Raw genomic sequence first — 23,038 nt, forward strand, 5'->3', positions numbered from 1 at the left:
CTTTATTCAGCATTAATGCTGCTTTTAAGGGGATTTGATGCTGCAGGAGAAAAAAACCCAGCTGCAAACAGAAGCATCCTAAATCTTTGTGCTTTTTTAAAATAAATGTATGGAAATGGGCTTCATGTGCACAGTTCGTACACCTCAGGATATTTAATCCCCACTGACGTTCGTCCAGCTCCACCGCGTTTTGAATTTCTAGGAAATATTTAAAATCTAACACCATGAAACAGTCTTGACCTTTACAGGATTGTCGTCCCCTTAGCTGAACTCAGAGTAAACCTATTGTTCCTTTTAATCCCAAACATAATTTTGGATTACAGCGTGGTTACGGATACACACCATCATCCAAAAGCATGGTTTTGGTGTTAATCTGGGTTTTATAACGGTCTAGCCCATTAAAACACGTTGTTTGAAGTTTCTTCGTCTTCGTCTTCGTCTTCCTCCGCTTATCCGGGTCCGGGTCGCGGGGGCAGCATCCCAATTAGGGAGCTCCAGGCCGTCCTCTCCCCGGCCTTGTCCACCAGCTCCTCCGGCAGGACCCCAAGGCGTTCCCGGACCAGATTGGAGATGTAACCTCTCCAACGTGTCCTGGGTCGACCCGGGGGCCTTCTGCCGGCAGGACATGCCCGAAACACCTCCCCGGGGAGGCGTCCAGGAGGCATCCTGGCCAGATGCCCAAACCACCTCAACTGGCTCCTTTCGATCCGGAGGAGCAGCGGTTCTACTCCGAGTCCCTCCCGAATGTCCGAGCTCCTCACCCTATCTCTAAGGCTGAGCCCGGCCACCCTACGGAGGAAACTCATTTCGGCCGCTTGTATCCGCGATCTCGTTCTTTTGGTCATTACCCAAAGATCATGAACATAGGTGAGGATTGGGACGTAGATCGACCGGTAAATCGAGAGCCTGGCTTTCTGGCTCAGCTCCCTCTTCCCCACGACAGATCGGCTCAGCGTCCGCATCACTGCAGACGCCGAACCAATCCGCCTGTCGATCTCCCGATCCCTCCTACCCTCACTCGTGAACAAGACCCCGAGATACTTAAACTCCTCCACTTGAGGTAGGACCTCTCCCCCGACCCGGAGGTGGCAAGCCACCCTTTTCCGGTCGAGAACCATGGTCTCAGATTTGGAGGTGCTGATCCTCATCCCAGCCGCTTCACATTCGGCCGCGAACCTACCCAGCAAGAGCTGAAGGTCAGAGCTGGATGAAGCTAGGAGGACCACATCATCCGCAAAAAGCAGAGACGAGATTCTCCTGCCACCAAACTCGACACACTCCACACCACGGCTGCGTCTAGACATTCTGTCCATAAAAGTGATGAACAGAACCGGTGACAAAGGGCAGCCCTGGCGGAGTCCAACCCTCACTGGGAACAGGTCCGACTTACTACCGGCTATGCGGACCAAACTCACGCTCCTCTGGTAACGTTTCCTAATTGTTTGAAGTTTTTACATATTTTTTTAAAACTAATGCCAATAATGTATACACACACACACACACACACACACACACACACACACACACACACACACACTTACGTTGTCTCTACTTTGCCTCAGTAAGATCTTTGGATCAATGCCGTTAAAAAAAGCATTTATCCAAACTTATTTTTAAAAGCGAAATTAACAAAAATCGTCTCACGCAAACATTTGATTTATTTCTTCATGTCCAAGAAGATAAAACATCAGTGAAGTTAGACGTTTCCTAATGATTTAACAAATTTTCTTTTCAAAGAGGCTTTAGGGGGATTATTATGGGACACTGTCACCCGCAGGCGCTAATGATCTCATCTGTGACGTTATCACACTCTGGATGTGCTCGTCAGAGGTCTCCGAGGGTGAAATACCAGACAAGCTGCTCAGACATCTCACAAGGCGGACACTTTCTGGAAATAATAACCTTTAAAACGTCTGAACTTTGCAGGGTACATGACATTATTTTACATTGATTGTCATACCAGCAGGAACTACCTTTTAAGTCTAAAACTCCAAAATGTTACATTTTTTACAGCAGAGGTTCAGAGCATGTTTACAAGGAGACAGAGGCTGGAAACTTGCTTTTTATTTTTGGGAGTTTAAACAACATTAAGTGTTGTTCTGATTTTATTATTTGCATTTGAACACAGTTCGGTGTTCCTTTTGTATGAGTGGAATCGTCTCATCTTTGCAGCAGTGGCCTCTGGTGCATGTTCACCAAACCACAGCATAGCATCTGTGGATCCGTGGAGTTCATGCCAACAAAAGACGTGGCAGCAGGGGCGGATCTACAAAGAGCAAAGGAGGTACCTGCCCTCCTGCTACAGAGCCTTGTCCCCCCCCCCCCACAGCTGCCCTCATACTTTATCGCCCCTGAAATAAAAGCAACGGTGAAGTTTGAGATCACAAAAAAAATAAATAAATAACTCCCAGGGACACCCAAGGGTCAATGTATATCTCAAAGTCTCCTAACAGTCGTGGCTGAAATCAGTCCTGTAAGGCCGTGTGTTTATTTATTTATTTTTTTTTTTATACTAAAAACTGTCTTTATTGTCTAAGAAGAAATAATGACACAAGGAGTAGTTTTAAAGTGCTTTTTGAATAATTTGCATAAAGGAAATCTTCACACACTTCAACAAGGAGGTCCAGCATTGCCACCCTGCTTAGATCTTTTGCACCTCCTTTGAACCCCCCCCCCCCCCTTCCCCCCCCAGTAACATTTTACAGCTCCACCACTGAGTGAGCGTGAGATAGTGTTTTTGCCTGTGTTCATCTGCAGTTGTGTGTCTCATGAATCACTGGACAGAGTTTAATTAAATGTTCAGAAAATAATCGCTGGATCTACTACTACTTGTCGAGGTAATCCAGTTCAATATGGCTGCCACAGCTAATCAACATGCACAAACAGTAAAGTAGTAAAATATCGTATGAACCACACAAAAAAAGAATCATCAAGATCACGATGGCCTCCACTGCCAATCGATCTTGGTTATATGTGCAGATATTTAGCTAAAACAAAATTCTTTCTAAGAGCTAACCTAGTTACATTTATACCAAAGAAATGTGTCAATTTTATTTTGCTAAGCCCGCCATCGTCCTACAGAGCCCCCGCTCAGCATTAGCCAATAGGGTTAGACCTCTGTTAACGTACTTAGACCTCTGCTAACGTACAGATGTCAGTCCCAGAGCGTGAGCATGTAAAAGTGGCGTGTTAAACCAAAGAATACAAAGATATAACTCAAGCTCTCACGTATGCATCACACTTTGACTGCAGCGTGCATAATCCCAACTCCACACGATGAATGAATCTGCTGACAGAATAGGAAGTAATCTACTGGAGGGAGAACCAATAATCACATCTGTGTCACACATGTTCCAGCAAACGGAGATCGATCTCAGCTGTGAATTCTCCATTTCATCACATCTTCACTAGACTCAGCTCTTCTTCCAAGCCTTGTTTACAAATTGTCCAAAACTCAGATTCACGACTTTAAACTGGAACCAAGTGAAAACAGACATCTCTGATCTCAGAATTACTTTGTTGCTCTTCTGTCTGTCAGTTTGATTCATAACCTTTTACTAACAGTTTTTATGGTTTAAAACTGATCGACCAAACATGAAAACACCAGGAAGCCAGTTTCTCTCACGTTTCAGATTAAAATGTAGAGTTGATCATTAACAGATTCTAAGCTGTCGAAACATTCCACAATATTAGCTGATTTAACTTTTTACTTGAGTAAAAATACTTTACTTGACTTTATACATCATTATATTTTAAAGAAAATTATTTGAAATTGACATAGTTCATGGTTCTCTTTAAAAAATGAAACATGGAAATCTACTGGATGTTTCAGCTCAGTTGAAATCAAATAGGACAACATTCTGGATTAACATTTATTAAATAGATAAGTCCAACTGAATCATTTTGAGATATCATGTTAGGTCAAATTCTGAGTTTCTCAGATCCCAGAGTGTTTTAACGGATGCTGTAGTGTAGGAGGTCTTCCCTGACATTTTAAGTTACTTAAAGTATCTTTACGGGGTTTTTCTCCTTTCAGAAATGATGTATGCTTTTTCAAAAATCCATAAAGGTGATGATCTTATCATGTACTGTGATATAATGTAAGCAAGGCCCCTGCCCCACAGAGCTCCGTGCAATAGGAAGCTGAGCGCCGACCAGAACTAACCAATAGCGTTAGACTACCGCTTACGTGCTTCAGATTTAAGGAATACCTCAGCTGATGCAGAGTTGATTAAATTTTCACAGACAAGAAAGTCTCTAAAATATAAATATATGAGAACCCAGCATGTGAATAATACTTATAAAACGGCATGTTTTAGCTCTGTTTGTCGGCTACAGAAGCACATTCATAAACCAGAAACATGAAGTCATGAAGCCATCTTAATAAAACGGCATAATTAATGGCAAATCCGGGTGGCCTGGCAGGCTAGGGTGAAACCGGAGTACTCAGAGAAAAAACATGCATCCATGGAGATGTGGCAGTGCACAGGAGGGGAGGGGTCGCCGGAAGCCTCCAGGTGTGCATCAGGAGACGATCTCTAATCATCCAACAGCTAATCACAAAGGAAGACACTGCAAGAGTCAGAGAAGCACAGAAGTGAAGTGCTAGGTTTGCTCCCGTCTGTGAGCCAGCAGACAGGGACAGGGACAGGGACCGACGGCCCAGGACGTGGACCTGCCGCGTCACCGATGGAAGGGTGACAAGATGGGGCACGAGTGCCGGGGAGGAGGGGGAGTCGGCCAGACCAGAGATGACCCACCCTGAAGTATGGTGGTGCACAGGAGAGGAGGGTAAATTCTTCTCAGAGTTCTACAACCCCCCCAAGGCGCTTAACAACACGCTTTGTCATTCCTCCATTCACACACACAATCTCACGCTGGTGATGATGAGCCACAATGTAGCCACAGCTGTCCTGGGGTGCACTGACAGAGGCGAGGCTTCAGAGCACAGGCGCCACCAGTTCCTCTGACCACCACCAGCAGACAAGGGGGGGTTAGGTGTCTTGCCCAAGGACACAACAGCAGAATTCTCTGTCCGGAGCCGGGATCAAACTTCCAACCTTCCAATTACTAGACAACCCGCTCAGCGTCCTGAGCTTCTGTGGGAGGGGCCGCCGGGAGCCCACCCATGCGAGGAAGACGATCTCTAATCAGTCATCAGCTGATTTAAAAGGAAGGCGCTGCCAGAGTCAGAGAGAGTGCAGACATTGGAAGCTGGGTTTGTGCGTGCGTGCGAGAGAGAGAGAGAGAGAGAGAGAGAGAGAGAGAGAGAGAGAGAGAGAGAGAGAGAGAGAGAGAGAGAGAGAGAGAGAGAGAGAGAGAGAGAGAGAGAGAGAGAGAACCCCGACAGGTAGATGGTTCTGCAATAGAGGAGAATGTGTAAAGTCCACACAGGCTGCAGTTGGGATTCAAACTTGAGACCTTCTTGCTGCCAGCTTCCCCAGTTTTAGTTTTTGTGAAGCGCCTCATGATTCTTATCTTGAGAGGCGCTATTTAAAAGATCGTTTTCTTTCTTTCTTCCCCACCGTGCAGCCTGTGAGGCATATTCCTGACTATTTCATATATGTGGGACTTTTAAACACAAATTTGTAGAACAAATAAATGAGATATTTGACATTTATTTTTCAACTAATAGATGGAGAAACCTTGTCCATCTTTATATGTGTTACTGGACCCCAGTGCTGTTATAACAGTCACAAATACCAGCTAATTGCTCCATATGTGTTTTTATATTTTTAAGACGCCAAAACCCGAGAAACCATTGAAACCTCAGATCACTCTAACTATTCTTTTTAGCTGTTTGTTCACATCAGCAAAACTCCTGTTCTACCATGAGAAGAGGTCTGCTGCTGCAGAACTTCAACTTTTAAAGGCTGAGGACTGATTTGCTAGTCATAACAACAGCTTTTAGAATCCTGGCTAAAATGTTCAGTAGAAATTTGAGTGTTTGGAAGAAGGAGACTGATAGACAAAAAATGAAAAAGACCTTTTAGTAAAACTCACACAGCACATCCTGTCAGCATGGGCAGGTTTACACGTATGATCCAGCTTCCCTTCACATGACATGGCACAATCTCCATGACGATCACTGCAGCCACCAGATAAACAGAACCCTGCAGCCTGCAGCAGCTGTCATTCATGTATTACGTCTAGCTCTTCAGTAGCGCTCTCTCACTTCTCTGAGATGCATCGCTCGAGGTGAAATTCTTCCTGTCTGCCACCTCAGTGCAGCAGCTGTGGCCTGCATACAATGAATCTTCAGTGTGGCAGATCTGTGATCAGTCTGCATTCACAACAGCAGCAAATAACTAGGCTCAATGAGCAATAATCAAGCTACCAGGCAGGGAAATAATCGTTTACGTACACGCTGATCGCTAAATATGGAGCCACATGTATGACAATGCAGCAAAACTCCTTTTGAGTTAAACTGATATCTGGGTCCTCGTACAGATACGACAATCGAGCCACCCGTGTGCAGACGCAAAACGCAGTTATTCGTCTTTCTTCTACGGGATCCACTAATAGACAAAAAGCTACAGGCTGCACCATCGTTACACAAGACTTAGATTTAGACTGAACCCTAAGACATGAAAATGTTATTATTTTATAATTAACAATGCCTGAAAGGCAGGCATGATATAAATAAAACCACAGCTCAAAGTCCAGCTGGTTTACTGTTGTTGTTTCTGATCTCTGACTAAAACGTGGTGGGCACAGTCTCTGCTGCTGAAAAACATGTCCTTCATCAGTCCGTGTAGACTGGCTTTAGAGGGAGAAGTGGAGTTCAGCTTGGACATGAAAACAAAAACATGTTCTATCTGTCCTATAGGGAGCAAAAACAAAAAAATGGATTAATATAAAGAGTGAACTGAATAAAAACAGCCCTTGTGTCATTTGTATGGAATTACATTTACACGTTCCAGAACATGTGGCCTTATTCTAGAAAATAAATACATCTCCTGAATAAACACAAACTCTAGCTCAAAGGTTACGCTGGTTTTCCTCTGTGACCGACTTGCTCCACGGTGACACTTCTTTCTGGTTTTCCTGCGTTCATGCTGTGATACAGATTCAGTTTAGCACACAAAACCAAGTCATTTAAAACAACATTTGCTCCAACACAGACAGCCAGTATAAAAGCTAACTCTGGTGTCCTAAGGTGAACTTGTGTTTTGCACACAGTTGGAGTAATAAGACTCAGATTTTCTTGTTCTTTTCTTTTGTTTTCTGACAAAAACCAAGAGCTGGAGGAATCAGTTGAAATGGTTAGTCCTGTGAAATGTTCTATACTGCCTCAGCGACCCACAACACCAGGATCCTTGCTTTAAAGACACATTAGGCAGTTTTGCTTGCTTTTAGCACCCCGTAGTGTTTGTTATTTTTCTCTGTGGTCAGAGCAAAAGTGAAACGCATCTCCTCGCCATGCGTTCAACTTTATAACACCTTCATCTAACCGCTGGAATGTCTCCTCAGCTTTCATAAGTGTTTATAGAAGTGATTCATCACTAAATAAAACAAATCAGCTGTGTTCATGATCTGAAACAGGCAAAAACCAGGCTCCACTCCATAGCTCCATAGCAGATGGCAACTCTGAAGTTGCAATTGCAGTATCCTAGCCCCAGGGGGCAATGGGCTCTGAGTGACATTTCCATATAAAGAGTAATTTAAGCACATACTGGCTCAAGAAATTAGACTGGCAAGCCAGACTAAATAAATTTATTATTTAGTCTGGCCATGCTCCATTGACGGCTCTCGGTTGTGGGGCGGGTTCTACCGTTGTCTTTCAAATGATCTCCGCATTCCACTGGACAATGAATGTGACATACTCTTGTTTCACTCTGTTGCATCATCCCACCCACCAGGCATATAGAGTGCCCTGATTGGCCCACAAAGCGGATAAAGCTCTGTGATTTGTTCACTAAGCAGATAGAGCACTATGATTGGCCCACCATTATGGACCAATCACAGCTCTTTAAGTGTTTGAAACCCCTCTAGAGAGCTGTGATTGGCTAGCCAGAGTCCTGGTAGGAGCTGCTGAGGTTCCAATGGAGCATGCCTAGACCAAACTTTGCAAAGCAAGAATTTGGTCTAGTTCACTAGGCTATCAAGAAATGTATTTAAAATCATGAAAAAGTTGCTTGGTACCCCTTTAAAGGGGGCATATTGTGACTTTTTACAGTTATAACAGCTCCATGGTCAATACAAAACATGCTTGTGAATCTGTTTGCACCAAATCCCTTTCACATTCAGTCACTTCCTGTAGCTTCCAGAATGAGCCATTCCAGAGCTCTGTCACTAGGCTAGAACAGGGATGGGAATCCACCCCCCCCCCCCCACCCTCACACCCCCACAACCCCCACCCCACCCCCACTGAGGCCAATTCGACTCATATCTTGATATGCTACCAGCACTACGATGAACTAACGGTGAAACCCTTAGCCAATCCGATTTGATTCATCCCTGCTGACGATTTATTAATGATTTCACAACACACAATACTCTGCTGAGATAAAGTAAGAGTTTCTGCTAAATGCAAAACACTTTAAATCACAAGCAGTTGCTCTGCTCAAAAAAAATGAATCAACAGAACCAGAAAATTGTTGGAGTTCATCCTATAATAATTAGGAATTATTAATAGTTAATTAATAATTATATTAATAATTATTAATGAAACACTGCTGCTGCTGAGATCAGAGACTGTCCACAGGCTCCATGTGTGCAAATTGTCAACAGCCTGCATTTTGTGGTTTTCAGGGATTTTTTTTATTTGGCAAGTTAAGAGAGAAAGCTCGTCTTTCAAAATGTCTGATTGGTTGGTTTGTGTAATTGCGACTATGCACCACCTGGCATCTGGAATGACAAATGCTAAAAGATACAGATGGTGCATTCAACGCACCTTGATAAAAATGAGGAAATAGCAGGGAAACGGTGAAGGACCAAGAGACGAGCATGGAACATACAATATAGGTGTCAGCTGTATCCAGAGCACACTGAAGCTATCGGTGCAGTCGCCTTGCTAACATCATGAATGAACCACTGGTTCAGATCTGTGAATCTCTCCATTCCTAGGCGATATGCCACGGACCCCTGGTTAGACACTTCCTGACTTTTTAGTCAGCTGACTCATTTCCAGGTCACAGTAACATTAGTCTCCTCCATGGCATCGTTACACCATCGCTGCAGGACCTGCCGAGGAAAACGATCAACAACGTACACGGGATAGTCTAGACCACATCAACGACGCCGCAATCAAGAAGAGACAAAGATATCAAATCTCATGTGTCCACCTACATCCATAACTATGAAGGTAAGCTAACAAGCTTCTGCATGGGTTGCTAAATGATACATGCTAGCTCTTCACTAACACAGCGAGGAAGTCACACTAACAATGTTAGCAGAGAGTTAGCATTTTCAGAAACAAAAAAGACTCCTGATATTAACCTACCACTCTGATAACATTGTTAGCATTGCTTTAACACTGTGCTAACGTTGGCTAATTAGGAGCTAGCATGTGTAATCAATTAGCAAGCCAAAGCAGATGTTAACTGACCTTTGTGATGAGTGTAAGTGGACACATACTATTTAAAACATTTTATCTTGATTTGAATGTGGCCTTTTTAATATGGTCTGGATTAGCCTGTGGACCGAAATCTTTGTCAACGGTCGCTTGAAATATGCAAAAAAAAAAAAACCACAAACGGTACTGCAACCCGGGAGTGATTCTGATGGCTAAAAAGTCAGGAAGTGTCAATCCAGCTAGCATCAACCCTGTCTAAAGCCCTGTCCACACGTAGCCGGGGATCTGCCAAAACGTAGATGTTTTTCTACGTTTTGGCCTGTCATCCACACGAAAACGGAGTTTTTTCACACGAAAACTGATCTTTTTAAAAACTCCGGCCAAAGTGAAGATCTGCGTTTTCTCCGTTTTGGGTGTCTGCGTGTGGACAGACAAAACCGGAGTTTTAAGGTCCGCAACATCACTTTCCGCGACAAAAAATGCTGACATCACGTGTGCGACCTGTGTTTACACTAGCCAACAGCATGGATGCCCTCAGAGCTGCGCTCGCTTTATCAATTGTCCAAGCGCTTTTTGCTTGTTTGTTTTTGCAAGCGGAATTACTGCTCCTTGCGGAAGACCACAGACGAAGGACGAGGTTAAGAACGGGGGAAGTACTGCCGCCTACAGGTCTGGCATGTCCTTAACAACGTATTTATCCAGGTACGTGTGGACAGAGTTTCTTTTTAAACGAGGTGGTGTGGATGCAAGCTTTTGGAGGGGCGGATATTTGTTTTTATTTTTAAACCTGGCTACGTGTGGACTAGGCCTCAGTCTTCTGTTTATGAATGCATGTGATAATTTTTTACTTCTATTTTGAGTGACCAGTGACTTGGAGTTTCCCATAGAGTCTCACACCTGCACCTCATCTCCTCAGGAAGCCTAATCAGCACTCCTGGGATCTACCAACTCCCAAAGGAGGGGAGATTCATGTTTATGCTTGTGTTTAATTTAATGTGGATAGGGAGTTTGTAATTATGATTTAGTTATTTTGAGTTACCTGAATTGATTAGACTGATTAGTTTGTGTGTGTGTGAGGATGTGTGTGTTAACTGTATGTTAATTGTTCCCCTCTTGTATGTAGAGTGGTCTGATCAGCCACTATTTAAGTTGAACCTGGTGTGTCTGAAATGTCTTTTGTTTTTCTAGACAGTGTGTCTTGTGCTGTGATTAGGTTAACTTTGAAGCTGCTCCAAAATAAAATGGAGTTTTCAGTCATATGAGCAGTGCTTCTCTGGCTGGTTTGTGCAGGTCCCTGACAGTTTGTTTTTTATTCTGGACCTAAAAGTCTGTGGAAACACTAAATATTGTTTTAAATCCTGTTTTGTTTTTATTTTGTTTTTCGTGTTTGATTGCTCGTAATAATTTGATTAAAAGATGAGTTTGAAGTTTAATAAACATCAGCTGAAACTTTCCAGGAAAGTATGAAATGTTTTCTTAAAATAATCTTACTCTGTACATTGTTTTTCTCTTTTGAGCCTTGAATAATGTTTATAATCTTTTCCAAACTGAGGACACTAATTGTCGAAGCCTTGTAAGAAGAATCCGTAACCATTGCTGCTGAATAAAATATTTTAGAAATTCAAAAGTGAGTAACTGTTCTCTGGTAAGTGTTTCTTCTGCATGACCTGAAAAAGGTTTTCTACAGATCTCCTAAAACCACGTTCCATAACATCAAGGTTATCCAATAATGTAATACTTATTTTTTTCCACCACCTTTGTTGCATGAGCAAAAACTCCAAAAGGCATCATATTTAGGTTTTGAGTGTAATTAAGGAAACAGGCAGACTCTTTAAAACAGAAAAAATAATGTAAATGCAAAAAATTATAGAATTAATTTGCCAAGACACATGAAAATAAGGTTTTTAATGGCATCTTCCTGGTTAAATAAAGAATAAATAAATAAAACACCACAGTGAAGGGGAGTTTAGCTGCTGACCACGTGACTTGTGTGATTCTTAAAAACAGAAGCGATCAAAAACACACAAAGTGATTTATGACTACTGTTGAAAGCATTTGTCACTTCAAAACTGCTTAGGATTCGTGTTGGAGCAAACAGAACCTGTTTGATCTACGTCTAAATAATAAAATCCCAGAGTGTTTGTAAAGTTGTGCAACAGATTCACGTAAAAGAACAGACGCCTCTCAAACTGCATGCAAAAGTGTGCAAGGACAGAGCTGCTTTGCCAAAGTAAGAGGTATTAAAGCTTTAAATCTGGGCATGAATCTAAATATAGCCCAGAAACCAATGTGCTGAGGACAGCTGGTTTTCTGCACGTGAGCGCCTGCCGCTGTCCCTGGTGCTGAATTTCCAGCAGACAGCTTGAGTCTGTCATACAGGTGGAAAATACCCTATCCTGAGTCTAGGGGATGTAAAACACCCGAGACGTGTTGAGGACACGTAAAACTGCAATTCCTCACATGCAACAGTGTGAGGCGCATGCCAGGACTAATTGAGTTTAGGGGAAGAGAAAGAAAGAAAGAGAGTTTGATTGATCATGTGAGCTATGGAGCCTGCGAGAGTTGTTGGAAATTGCTGCATAGACGCCCCTTTGGCAGCTATAGTATCCGGTGAGTCCGAGCCACGCTGTGGCCACGGAAACGGGCCGAACCGGCATGTCTGCTAGCGCTGATGAGTCTTCCGGGTTGGACTCACAGGCAGGCTAATCCACATCCACAACAGGCTACATGTAACTTACCGCAGTCCTCACACAGGATCTTCCCAACATCCTTTTTGAGGTTTTTCCCACTCGCGTCAAGAGGCGCAAAGGATGCCCTAAAAACCAGCGGCTCGTCAGTTGGGTCCATGAAAAAGATGTACTTGTGGTTCTTCTTGACTTTGGTGCACGGATCCTCGGATCCAAATTCCCCCACAGTGACGAGCTGCTCCCGCTCCAGACCCCCGCTGTTCCGGGGCCAAACATCCAGCACTTTGACATTCACTCGGTACGGCTCCGCAGACGCGTTCCCAGGCGTAGACTGCACCTTGCCCTCGATCACCACGGCGGAAAGGTGAGCCTGGTCCTGCAGGGAATTCAAACTCGGGGAGTAGCAGGCGAATGAGACCCCGATGAACAGCATGGAGAAATATACTGGATCAAGCCTCATGCCGCCTGCTTTGGCACGGTGGTCGCTGGTGGCGTTGCGGCAGGGCTCTCTGGGCTGCGGGGCGATGACGGTGGAGCTGGGTTGGATGTAGACACAGCAAGTAGGCTCCAGTAGCTCGGCAGCGCGGCAGACCCTGCAGAAGTGTCCATGCCATCGGGATCTGCTGCTTTTTTCCAGGGATTTTCAGTGGGTAAGCAGCAGCTGGGAAAGGGGAAACCGCTGTGGTTCCTGCTAATAAGGCATTTTAGATGGGTTCAGGGAGGAATAGGCGGGTTTCTCCCTTCCAGAAGATGCCCTCTTACGCTGCCAGATGGTAGCTTTGATTGCAAGACGACGCCACTCTTCTGTTTGCCCCAAATTGCAGTGGTGAGATGCCGCTATGTCTCTGGATCATCTGCAGCGGAGGGAAAAGACGCAAAATACTGCAGTGAACCACAAGTTGGGGAGCCAGGTCGCAAAACAAAAGACCCGTTTCATCCCACCCACCACCAAAAAATAAAGAATTTAGATTTTTTTTTCTACAGGGCAGCCACAGCGCTGCATGCACGCCGCCTTCCGCCGCGGCTCTCCGCCTCTCCAGCCAGCCGCTGACGGAGGGGGGCTCCGGTAACACAAACGCACTCGGAAACGTTCAACCGACGGACGAAAGGGTCGATCTCCTCACTCCCTAGTACCCCGCCACTGCGTGTCAGTCACTCCATGGTGTCTCATCGGCGGTGATCTCCTGCTGTAGTGAAACCAGTGAAATCCTAAATCCATGGCTCTTCCTCCTTGGAAGCGCATCCTACTGTTGCCGAGGCATGACTCCCCCCACCCTCCTTAAAAAAGGTTCACAGTGAGAAAGGCAGCCGCAGGTGGAAGACTTAGCAATGATGACTAAGGCTGGAGCGTTTTCAGAGTCTTCAGTAGAATTTTGTGAATGAGTTTAGCCTCTCTGGGCTGCATTAGAGTCACATTTCCAGCTCAAAGGAAGAACTCATGTTGATGAACCGCTGCAGTCTTCTAAATCAGCTGCATCACCAGAACAGAGCTTTCAGTAAAGACTTTAGAGAAAATGTAACTAATGTTTACTCATGATGACGTCCCTGCTGATGTCTACATCACATTTAATTGTCACTGATAAAGTTATCCAACATTCGGTTTAAGTTGCAGAATGAATGCGGATGCTGACTGAAACAGGCATCCTAAAGAGCGACACCTGCTGACTATCAACAATATCCACACACGGTGGCTGCAAATTTTTAAATCGATCTGGTTTCTGACTAGTTATAAACCTAACTCACTTTGAAAATTAAGAAAATGAACAGTAACGGGAAGAACAACCAAGCATAAGTGTAGAGCATGGCCTAAGAATGTTACTTACGTTGGATAAGCGCCTCCGGCGCTGTCCATGGTGCTGAAATTACATCTTTAAAGGAGACATAACATGAAAAACCCACTTTTTTATCCATTAACACAGTGTGTTTCACATTTTAAGTGTCTAAGTGAGCAAAAAGGCTTATATTATTCACTGGAGTTGCTATTTAGATATTTAATAATTAAGTTTTGGGCATATTTGTCCACCCGTTCAGTTTTTCACATTATCTATTACATCAGTAATTTATTTCGTCAGGATAACTACTACCTATGGTAATGGCCCTCGGCTAAACACAGAGCCAATCCGCCATTTTTTCTTCTCGCTAAGATTTTTTGTAGTCCTATTGGAAAAATGCAGAATGTCTGGTTATTTTAGCCACACACAGCTCAAAACTGTTCCTCGTTTTAAGGAAGGGTGGTGTGGCAGTATTTAAACCCAGGAGCTGATGACACTACTGCTAAAAAAACACAGAAGAAAAAGTAGTGTGTTTGCGTTTGTTTGTGTGTGTGTGTGTGTGTGTGTGTGTGTGTGTGTGTGTGTGTGTGTGCGTGCGTGCGTGCGTGCGTGCATGCGTGCGCACGCGCGTGGTTCGTTCGTTCTGTCTCCAGGCTAGTGGCTAAGTACTGAGGGCTTCATCTATCTAAAAGGAGTCATTTCCATCTGAATTTGGCAGCGACGGGACACAGCAGCAGAGCGGTAAGCTTCATATCACTCTAAAATGTCGACAAACTTTACTTTAGATTTACGGGCATTAGCAGCACTAAAGCGTTAGCATCCGGCTTGCTATCGCTAGCACAGTATGCTAGTAAAGTTAGCACCCAGATTAATGTGGATTTGGCTGATTTTCGTGGAATAAAACGTGATTTCTGATCAACGCCTTCTTTTACACCAGATGATAACCTCCCACTGATTGTAACAGCAGAGAGCCTGTGTGTTATTCTACATGAGTGTGATGTAATCTTAGCATCCAGTAAATAAAAGTCCCATATCAGCTAAAATGCAGCGTGACAAAGTCATTAAAGTGCGTCAACACAGTGGATTTAATAGAGTTTTAAAGAACAATCTCTGAGTGGAGTGAGGTTAGTTTTTTGTCTCACTGCAGATATAAAAACTAACTGCATCAGTCAGACTGTCACGGTTTGCCTCTGCAGTAACCCATTTGCAGGAATAAAGATCCTTTATCCAGAGTTCAAAAAGATTTAATAAACAAAACTTCCTCCACTGACTGTGGGAACCAAAAACCAAAACCAAACTCAATCCATACATGTACAACTCAGCAAAGACAACTCCACACTGATGACTGGCAGCAGTGGCCTGAAATAGGGTGAGGGGCAATCAAGATGATGTGGTTCAGCTGCAGCACTCCAGGAGGCTCACAGGGAAGGGGAGGATTCCTGAGAGGAGCTGCAGCTGACCTGAACAAAAACAACAGAGAAAAAGTTAAACACGAGCACAAAAAGGGGCGAATCATAACATAACCCCCCTCACAAAGTCCGGCTCCCAGACGGACGTCTCGGCTGGGTGGGGTGTTCCCGGTGAAACTGATCGATCAGATCACGGCTGAGGATGTGGCGTTCTGGGACCCATTGCCTGTCCGCCGGGCCATAACCCACCCAGTCCACGAGGTATTGGACGCCCCTGCCCACTCTCCTCGAGGCCAAGAGCTTATTCACGCTGTAGACAGGTCCGCCATCCACAATGCGGGGAGCTGGAGGGACCGCAGGTGGCGTCTGCAGGGGACAGAGTCTCTCAGGCTTCAGCTTGCTCACATGGAACACAGGGTGGACTCTCAGTGCCCGAGGGAGCTCCAACCTGACGGCTACTGGGTTGATGACCTTGGTGATGGGGAAGGGTCCGATGAATCGGGGCTGCATCTTCCTGGCACCCCCCTTCAGTGGCAGATCAGCCGAAGAGAGCCAAACCCTGTCACCCACCTTGTACTCCGGAGCAGCAGACCTCCGGCGGTTAGCCACGGAGGTGAACCGTTCCTGGTTCCGAACCAGTCGGGAACGGTACTCAGTCCATGTACGACGGCAGCGCCTCACGAATGCTGCAGGACCGGAGGTGGAAGCCGACCTCTCCTGATGGGGGAAGAGAGGTGGTTGGTACCCGTAGGCAGCCTGGAAGGGGGAGAAGCCAGTAGAATTAACCAGGGTGTTGTGCGAATACTCAGCCCAGGGGAGTTGAGAGGACCAAGTCTGGGGGTTCTTCAGGCACATAGCACGCAGGGTGGTCTCCAGATCCTGGTTAAAGCGCTCTACTTGACCATTTGTCTGAGGGTGGAAACCAGAGCTCAGACTGACCGTTATTCCAAGGAGTCTGCAGAACTCCTTCCAAAAAGCTGCAACAAACTGGGGTCCTCGATCCAAGGTGATGTTCTCCGGAAGTCCGTGCAGCCGAAAAACATGCCGCACCACCACCTCCGCCAGTTGCTGAGCCGATGGCAATCTCTGCAGGGGTATAGCATGCACCATCTTTGAAAACCTGTCCACTACAGTCAGGATCACAGTCTTACCCTTAGAGTTGGGTAGTCCAGTGATGAAGTCCATTGCAATGTGGGACCAAGGTCTGGAGGGAACAGGTAGAGGTTGCAGGAGTCCAGCCGGAGGAGTTCTGGGTGACTTGACGCTGGCACACACTGGGCAAGAGGAGACAAAAGCTCGAACGTCAGACGACACCGTAGGCCACCAGAACCGCTGCGCTACCAGGAAGGCAGTCCTGGTTACCCCAGGATGGCAGGCCAGGCGTGATGAATGCCCCCATTTCAACACCGCCGGGCGAAAACCTGGGGGAACAAACAAACAGTGCGGGGGGCATCCAGACGGAATGGTAGTGGGGTCTCGGACTGCAGCATTGATTCTGCGCTCCAAGGACCAACGAGAGACCCCAAGGACCAAGTTGGGCGGCACGATGAACGTGGACTCTGACTCCAAAGCCTCACCCTCCTGCTGGTACTGGCGGGACAGGGCATCAGGTTTAATGTTCTTACTGCCCGGACGGAAGGAGAGGTTGAAGTTAAACCTGTCAAAAAACAGAGCCCACCGTGCTTGGCGGGGGTTAAGGCGCTTGGCAGTCCGTACATACTCCAAGTTCTTATGGTCGGTCCACACCAAAAACGGCTGCTCAGCACCCTCCAACCAGTGGCGCCATTCTTCGAGTGCTAGCTTAACAGCTAGCAACTCTCTGTTCCCTATGTCGTAATTTCTCTCTGCAGGAGTGAGCTTGCAGGAGAAATACGCGCAGGGATGTACTTTATTATCAGACGCTCTCTGTGACAGCACAGCACCCACCCCTGACTCAGACGCATCAACCTCCACAATGAATTGCTTGGAGGTGTCAGGCTGGGTCAGGATAGGGGCCGCAGAGAACCGTCTTTTGAGCTCGGCAAAGGCCATGTCGGCAGCAGTGTCCCAGACAAAACGTACCTTAGCCGAGGTGAGTCTGTGGAGGGGTGCAGCCACGCCACTGAAACCTCTGATGCAGCGCCTGTAGAAGTTGGCGAACCCCAGGAAGCGTTGAAGCTGCTTCCGACCAGTAGGTGTAGGCCACTCGAGAACCGCTTTGACCTTGTCACTGTCCATCTGTACCTCTCCAGGCGTGATCACATGCCCCAAGAACTTAGTCTTGGTGGTGTGAAACTCACACTTTTCAGCCTTACAGAAAAGCTGGTTCTCAAGTAGGCGCTGCAGAACGGCCCTGACGTGCTGCACATGTGTTTTACGGTCTGGGGAGAAAATTAAAATGTCATCCAGATAGACGTACACAAATCTGTTAATCATGTCCTTCAACACATCATTAATAAAACACTGAAACACAGCTGGTGCGTTTGTCAGTCCAAAAGGCATCACCAGGTATTCAAAATGGCCGCACGGGGTGTTGAAGGCAGTTTTCCACTCATCCCCCTCCCGTATGCGCACCAGATGATAAGCGTTCCGTAGATCCAGCTTAGTGAACACCCGAGCCCCTCTAATCTGGTCAAAGGCAGACTGCAAGAGAGGCAGGGGGTAAGTGTTACGAACCGTGACGCTATTCAGACCCCTGTAGTCAATACACGGCCGTAAACCCCCATCCTTCTTGCCCACAAAGAAAAACCCTGCCCCCGCAGGTGATGAGGATGGCCGAATAATGCCTGCCTGTAAGCCCTCCTGAATGTATTCCTCCATGGCTGTTGTCTCAGGGATGGACAGAGGATAGAGACGGCCTTTAGGAGGTTGAGCACCAGGAAGGAGGTCCACAGCACAGTCGTAAGGACGGTGAGGGGGCAGGTTCTTAGCACGAACCTTACTGAACACCGCAGCCAAGTCTGTATATTCGGGGGGAACATTACTGATGTCAGGTGGTTCCAAGGGAGGCTGGCTAGAAACAGGGCGAACAGGAGCAGCAGACAAACAGTTCAATAAACAAAAAGGACTCCACGTCAACACGCGGCCAGAAACCCAGTCAATATGGGGACAGTGTTTGCTTAGCCAGGGGTAACCCAGGATCACAGGAGGCACTAAAGAGTCAACCACAAAAAAACACATCCGCTCTGTGTGGTTCCCAGAGACCGTCACAGTGACAGGAACAGTGCGTGCAGTCACCTTGTGGATAAGGGAACCGTTTACAGCATGGATGGACAATGCAGGAAACACCTCCTCGACTGGAATCAAAAGTTCGCTTACCACTGCCTGGGACATCAGATCCCCATCAGAGCCGGAGTCAATAAGGGTGTCATATTCACCGTGTCTCGTCCCATATGTCAACCGCACACTGGTGGGCGGTCGTGAGGGCGGAGAAAAGGATGACACCCGACCCGCTAGCTGCATGGGCTCCGAGGGCGGGACGTCACTGCCCAGGTGAGAAACACTCACAGAAATCGGGTGAGGACGAGGTGAAGAAGTCAGTGGGCGGAGCTCATCATGAAGGCGCTCCATCCTCCGCCGATCGATGCGTACAGCCAGATCGATAAGATCCTCCAGCTCCTCAGGAACCTCCCTCGCGGCTAGCTCGTCCTTGAGCTCGCTGGAGAGCCCCTGAAGGAAGACGTCGACCAGTGCATCATCAGGCCAGCGGGAGCTTGCCGCCAGCGTCCGGAACTGTACTGCATAGGACGCCACGCTGTCGTCTCCTTGTTTGAGCCGGAGCAGCTCAGAAGCAGCCGCGCGGTGCGGTGTTGAGGGATCAAACACCACGAGGAGTTGAGTGGAAAAGGCCCGGAAGGAACGAACCACCTCCGCTCCACGATCCCACTCAGCCAGCCCCCACCTCTTGGCTCTGCCCGTCAGGAAACTCAAGGCAAAAGCCACCTTGCTCTGCTCCGAGGGGAATTCGCTTGGATTAAAGTCAAAATGGAGCCGGCAGGAGGTGAGGAATGGTCGACAATCCTCTGCGGTACCAGAAAAAGTTTCAGGACGACCCAAACGAACCTGTCGAGGGGGAGCAGGCGCTTGCTCCAGTCTGGCTACACGTCCATGCAACTGCTGCAACCCTGACATGCAGCTGCGGAGCTCCTGGGTCAGAACAGGAAGGCTGGCTTCTCCTGCAGCACCCTCACCAGAGGCAGGTAAGGAAGGGTCTTGTCTCTGGGTTCTTCCTGCTGGGTCAGACATCTTGGTGGAGTTGTAATGTCACGGTTTGCCTCTGCAGTAACCCATTTGCAGGAATAAAGATCCTTTATCCAGAGTTCAAAAAGATTTAATAAACAAAACTTCCTCCACTGACTGTGGGAACCAAAAACCAAAACCAAACTCAATCCATACATGTACAACTCAGCAAAGACAACTCCACACTGATGACTGGCAGCAGTGGCCTGAAATAGGGTGAGGGGCAATCAAGATGATGTGGTTCAGCTGCAGCACTCCAGGAGGCTCACAGGGAAGGGGAGGATTCCTGAGAGGAGCTGCAGCTGACCTGAACAAAAACAACAGAGAAAAAGTTAAACACGAGCACAAAAAGGGGCGAATCATAACACAGACGCAGCAAAGCTCACCGTCTGTATGAGCGTGAGCGTCGGAAAGCTGATCAAATTGGCTGTAAAATAATTAAAACAAAGTAAAAATGTTCCTTTGCTTTGTAGAGTCCACATCCAGAAGGCTGGAGCCGTGTTTCACTGACAGGCTGTCAGACTAACGCCCTGATGAGCTCAGCTGGGACAAACTGGTCTGATGTTTAGGTAAGTGAAGATCTGCTTCTCCAAGGCCTTGAGATGCTAGTAAAAAATAATTTAGCCAGCTTGCAAATGTTACTTTTCTTCTCCTCTAAGGAACACAGAACGTTCAGATGTTGGCGTTTCACGCCACCTACTGAGGAAGGAGACTCACCAGTAAAGAGACGGTCTGGACCAGACCAAAGTGAGTGATGACACACCTCAGCCACCCTCATCATTAAGAACACCTCACCCCCTGAATCACTCCGTCTGATGACAGCAGAGTGATTTATTTGATGTTTTACTTGTTCAGTCTGTTTAGAAATTATTGAATTACATTATTTTCTGTAATCGACCATCTGATCTGGATGTGTGCAGAATAACTTTCCCCAAATTCAGCAGCAGCTGGCCTACAAAAACAGCTGCAGCATGTAGTAAGTCTGTCTGCACTGCTCTCTAATGAGCTTCCTTTCATAAGGAATCATTTGTATAATTTTAGTGTCACTATTTTATTACCTCCTCCTTGAACCGTCGCCTTATCGTGGTGGAGGAGTTTGAGTGCCCTAATGATCCTAGGAGCTATGTTGTCTGGGGCACTTAGTGCCCCTGGTAGGGTCTCCCATGACAAATTGGTCTTAGGTGAAGGGTGAGACAAAGAACGGTTCGAAGGATCTTTCATGGCGGTTAAAACGAAGAGTCGGAGTACCCGGCCCGGAGCGTTACCGGGGTCCCACCCTGGAGCCAGGCCTGGGGTTGGGGCCCGTGAGCGAGCACCTGGTGGCCGGGCTTTCGCCTATGGGGCCCGGCCGGGCCCAGCCCGAACCGGATACATGGGCTCGTCCAACTGTGGACCCAGCACCCGCAGGAGGAACATGAAGGGTCCGGTGCAATGCGAATCGGGTCGCAGACCAAGGCGGGAGCCTTGGCGGTCCAATCCCCGGACAAGAAAACTAGTTTTTGGGACATGGAACGTCACCTCGCTGGCGGGGAAGGAGCCGGAGCTTGTGGCAGAGGTTGAGCGGTACCGGCTAGATATAGTCGGACTCACCTCGACACATTGCATTGGCTCTGGAACCCGAGACCTGGAGAGGGGTTGGACACTCTCCTTTGCTGGAGTTGCTCCGGGTGAGAGGCGGAGGGCTGGGGTTGGCTTTTTGTTAGCCCCGAGACTCTCTGCCTGTGTGTTGGGGTTTACCCCGGGGGACAAGAGGGTAGCTTCCTTGCGCCTTCGGGTCGGGGAACGGGTCCTGACTGTTGTTTGTGCTTATGGGCCAAATATCATTTCAGAGTACCCACCCTTTTTGGAGTCCCTGGGATGAGTGCTAGATAGTGCTCCATCAGGGGACTCCATTGTCCTGCTGGGGGACTTCAATGCTCACGTGGGCAATGACAGCTTGACCTGGAGGGGTGTGATTGGGAGGAACGGCCCACCTAATCTGAACTCGAGCGGTGTTTTGTTATTGGACTTCTGTGCAAGCCGCAGTTTGGCCATAACGAACACCATGTTCGAACATAAGGATGCCCACTGGTACACTTGGTACCAGGGCAGCCTAGGTCACAGGTCGATGATAGATTTTGTAGTCGTATCATCTGACCTGCGGCCGTATGTTTTGGACACCCGAGTGAAGAGAGGGGCGGAGCTGTCAACTGATCACCACCTGGTGGTGAGTTGGATCAGATGGCAAGGGAACATGCCGCATAGACCTGGCAGACCCAAACACATAGTGAGGGTCTGCTGGGAACGCCTGGCAGAAGAACCTGTCAAGACGGTCTTCAACTCCCACCTCCGGCAGAGCTTTGATCGTGTCCCGAGAGCAGTGGGGGACATTGAGTCCGAGTGGGCCTTGTTCCACTCTGCGATTGTCGAGGCGGCTGTTGCTAGCTGTGGTCGTAAGGTGGCCGGTGCCAGTCGTGGTGGCAACCCCCGTACCCGCTGGTGGACACCAGAGGTTCGGGGAGCCATCAGGCTGAAGAAGGAGGCCTACAGGGCGTGGCTGGTCTGTGGGTCTCCGGAGGCAGCAGACAGGTACCGGATAGCCAAGCGGGGTGCAGCAGTGGCAGTTGCCGAGGCAAAATCTCGGGCGTGGGAGGAGTTTGGTGAGGCCATGGAGAAAGACTATCGATCGGCTCCAAAGAGGTTCTGGCAAACTGTCCGGCGCCTCAGGAGAGGAAGGCAGCAACTCGCTCACACTGTTTACAGTGGGGATGGGGACCTGCTGACGTCAACTGAGGCTATAGTCGGACGGTGGAAGGAATACTTTGAGGAGCTCCTCAATCCCACCAATGCGCATTCCGAGGAGGAACCAGAGCTGGGAGGCCTGGGGATGGACTGTCCGATCTCGGGGGCAGAAGTTGCTGAGGTAGTCAAACAACTACACAGCGGCGGAGCCCCGGGGGCGGATGAGGTTCGTCCTGGGTATCTCAAGGCTATGGATGTTGTAGGGCTGTCATGGTTGACACGTCTCTACAACATTGCGTGGTCATCGGGGGCAGTTCCTAGGGAGTGGCAGACCGGGATGGTGGTCCCCATCTTTAAGAAGGGTGACCTGAGGGTGTGTTCCAACTATAGGGGGATCACACTCCTCAGCCTCCCTGGAAAGGTCTACGCCAAGGTACTGGAGAGGAGGGTCCGATCGATAGTTGAATCTCAGATAGAGGAGGAGCAATGTGGTTTTCGTCCTGGCTGTGGAACTGTGGACCAGCTCTATACCCTTGCAAGGGTGATGGAGGGGGCATGGGAGTTTGCCCAACAAATCCACATGTGCTTTGTGGATTTGGAGAAGGCTTATGACCGTGTCCCCAGGGGCACCCTGTGGGGGACGCTCCAGGAGTATGGGGTGGGTGGCTTTCTGTTAAGGGCCATTCAGTCCCTTTACCAGAGGAGCGTGAGTTT

General features: G+C 47.6%; 1 protein-coding gene and 1 long non-coding RNA gene across 4 annotated transcripts in view; one reads left to right on the forward strand and one right to left on the reverse strand.

Moving 5' to 3' along the window:
- Window positions 1-13,446, reverse strand: part of nrg2a (neuregulin 2a) — a 101,416-nt gene extending 87,970 nt beyond the window's left edge. For all 3 annotated transcript variants that reach the window (XM_054730522.2, XM_054730520.2, XM_054730521.2), the window contains exon 1: window positions 12,256-13,446. In XM_054730522.2, coding sequence (XP_054586497.1) covers window positions 12,256-12,664 — 409 coding nt within the window. In that variant the 5' untranslated portion in view covers window positions 12,665-13,446. The remainder of the gene's footprint in view (window positions 1-12,255) is intronic.
- An 880-nt stretch (window positions 13,447-14,326) lies between these two features.
- LOC139072214 (uncharacterized) overlaps window positions 14,327-23,038 on the forward strand; it is a 10,842-nt gene continuing 2,130 nt past the window's right edge. Inside the window, exons 1-3 of the long non-coding RNA XR_011521805.1 lie at window positions 14,327-14,717; window positions 20,077-20,172; window positions 20,263-20,350. This is a non-coding gene — a long non-coding RNA (uncharacterized lncRNA). The remainder of the gene's footprint in view (window positions 14,718-20,076; window positions 20,173-20,262; window positions 20,351-23,038) is intronic.

Source organism: Nothobranchius furzeri, chromosome 10 (assembly GCF_043380555.1).
Source record: "Nothobranchius furzeri strain GRZ-AD chromosome 10, NfurGRZ-RIMD1, whole genome shotgun sequence".
NCBI classification, from domain to species: domain Eukaryota; kingdom Metazoa; phylum Chordata; class Actinopteri; order Cyprinodontiformes; family Nothobranchiidae; genus Nothobranchius; species Nothobranchius furzeri.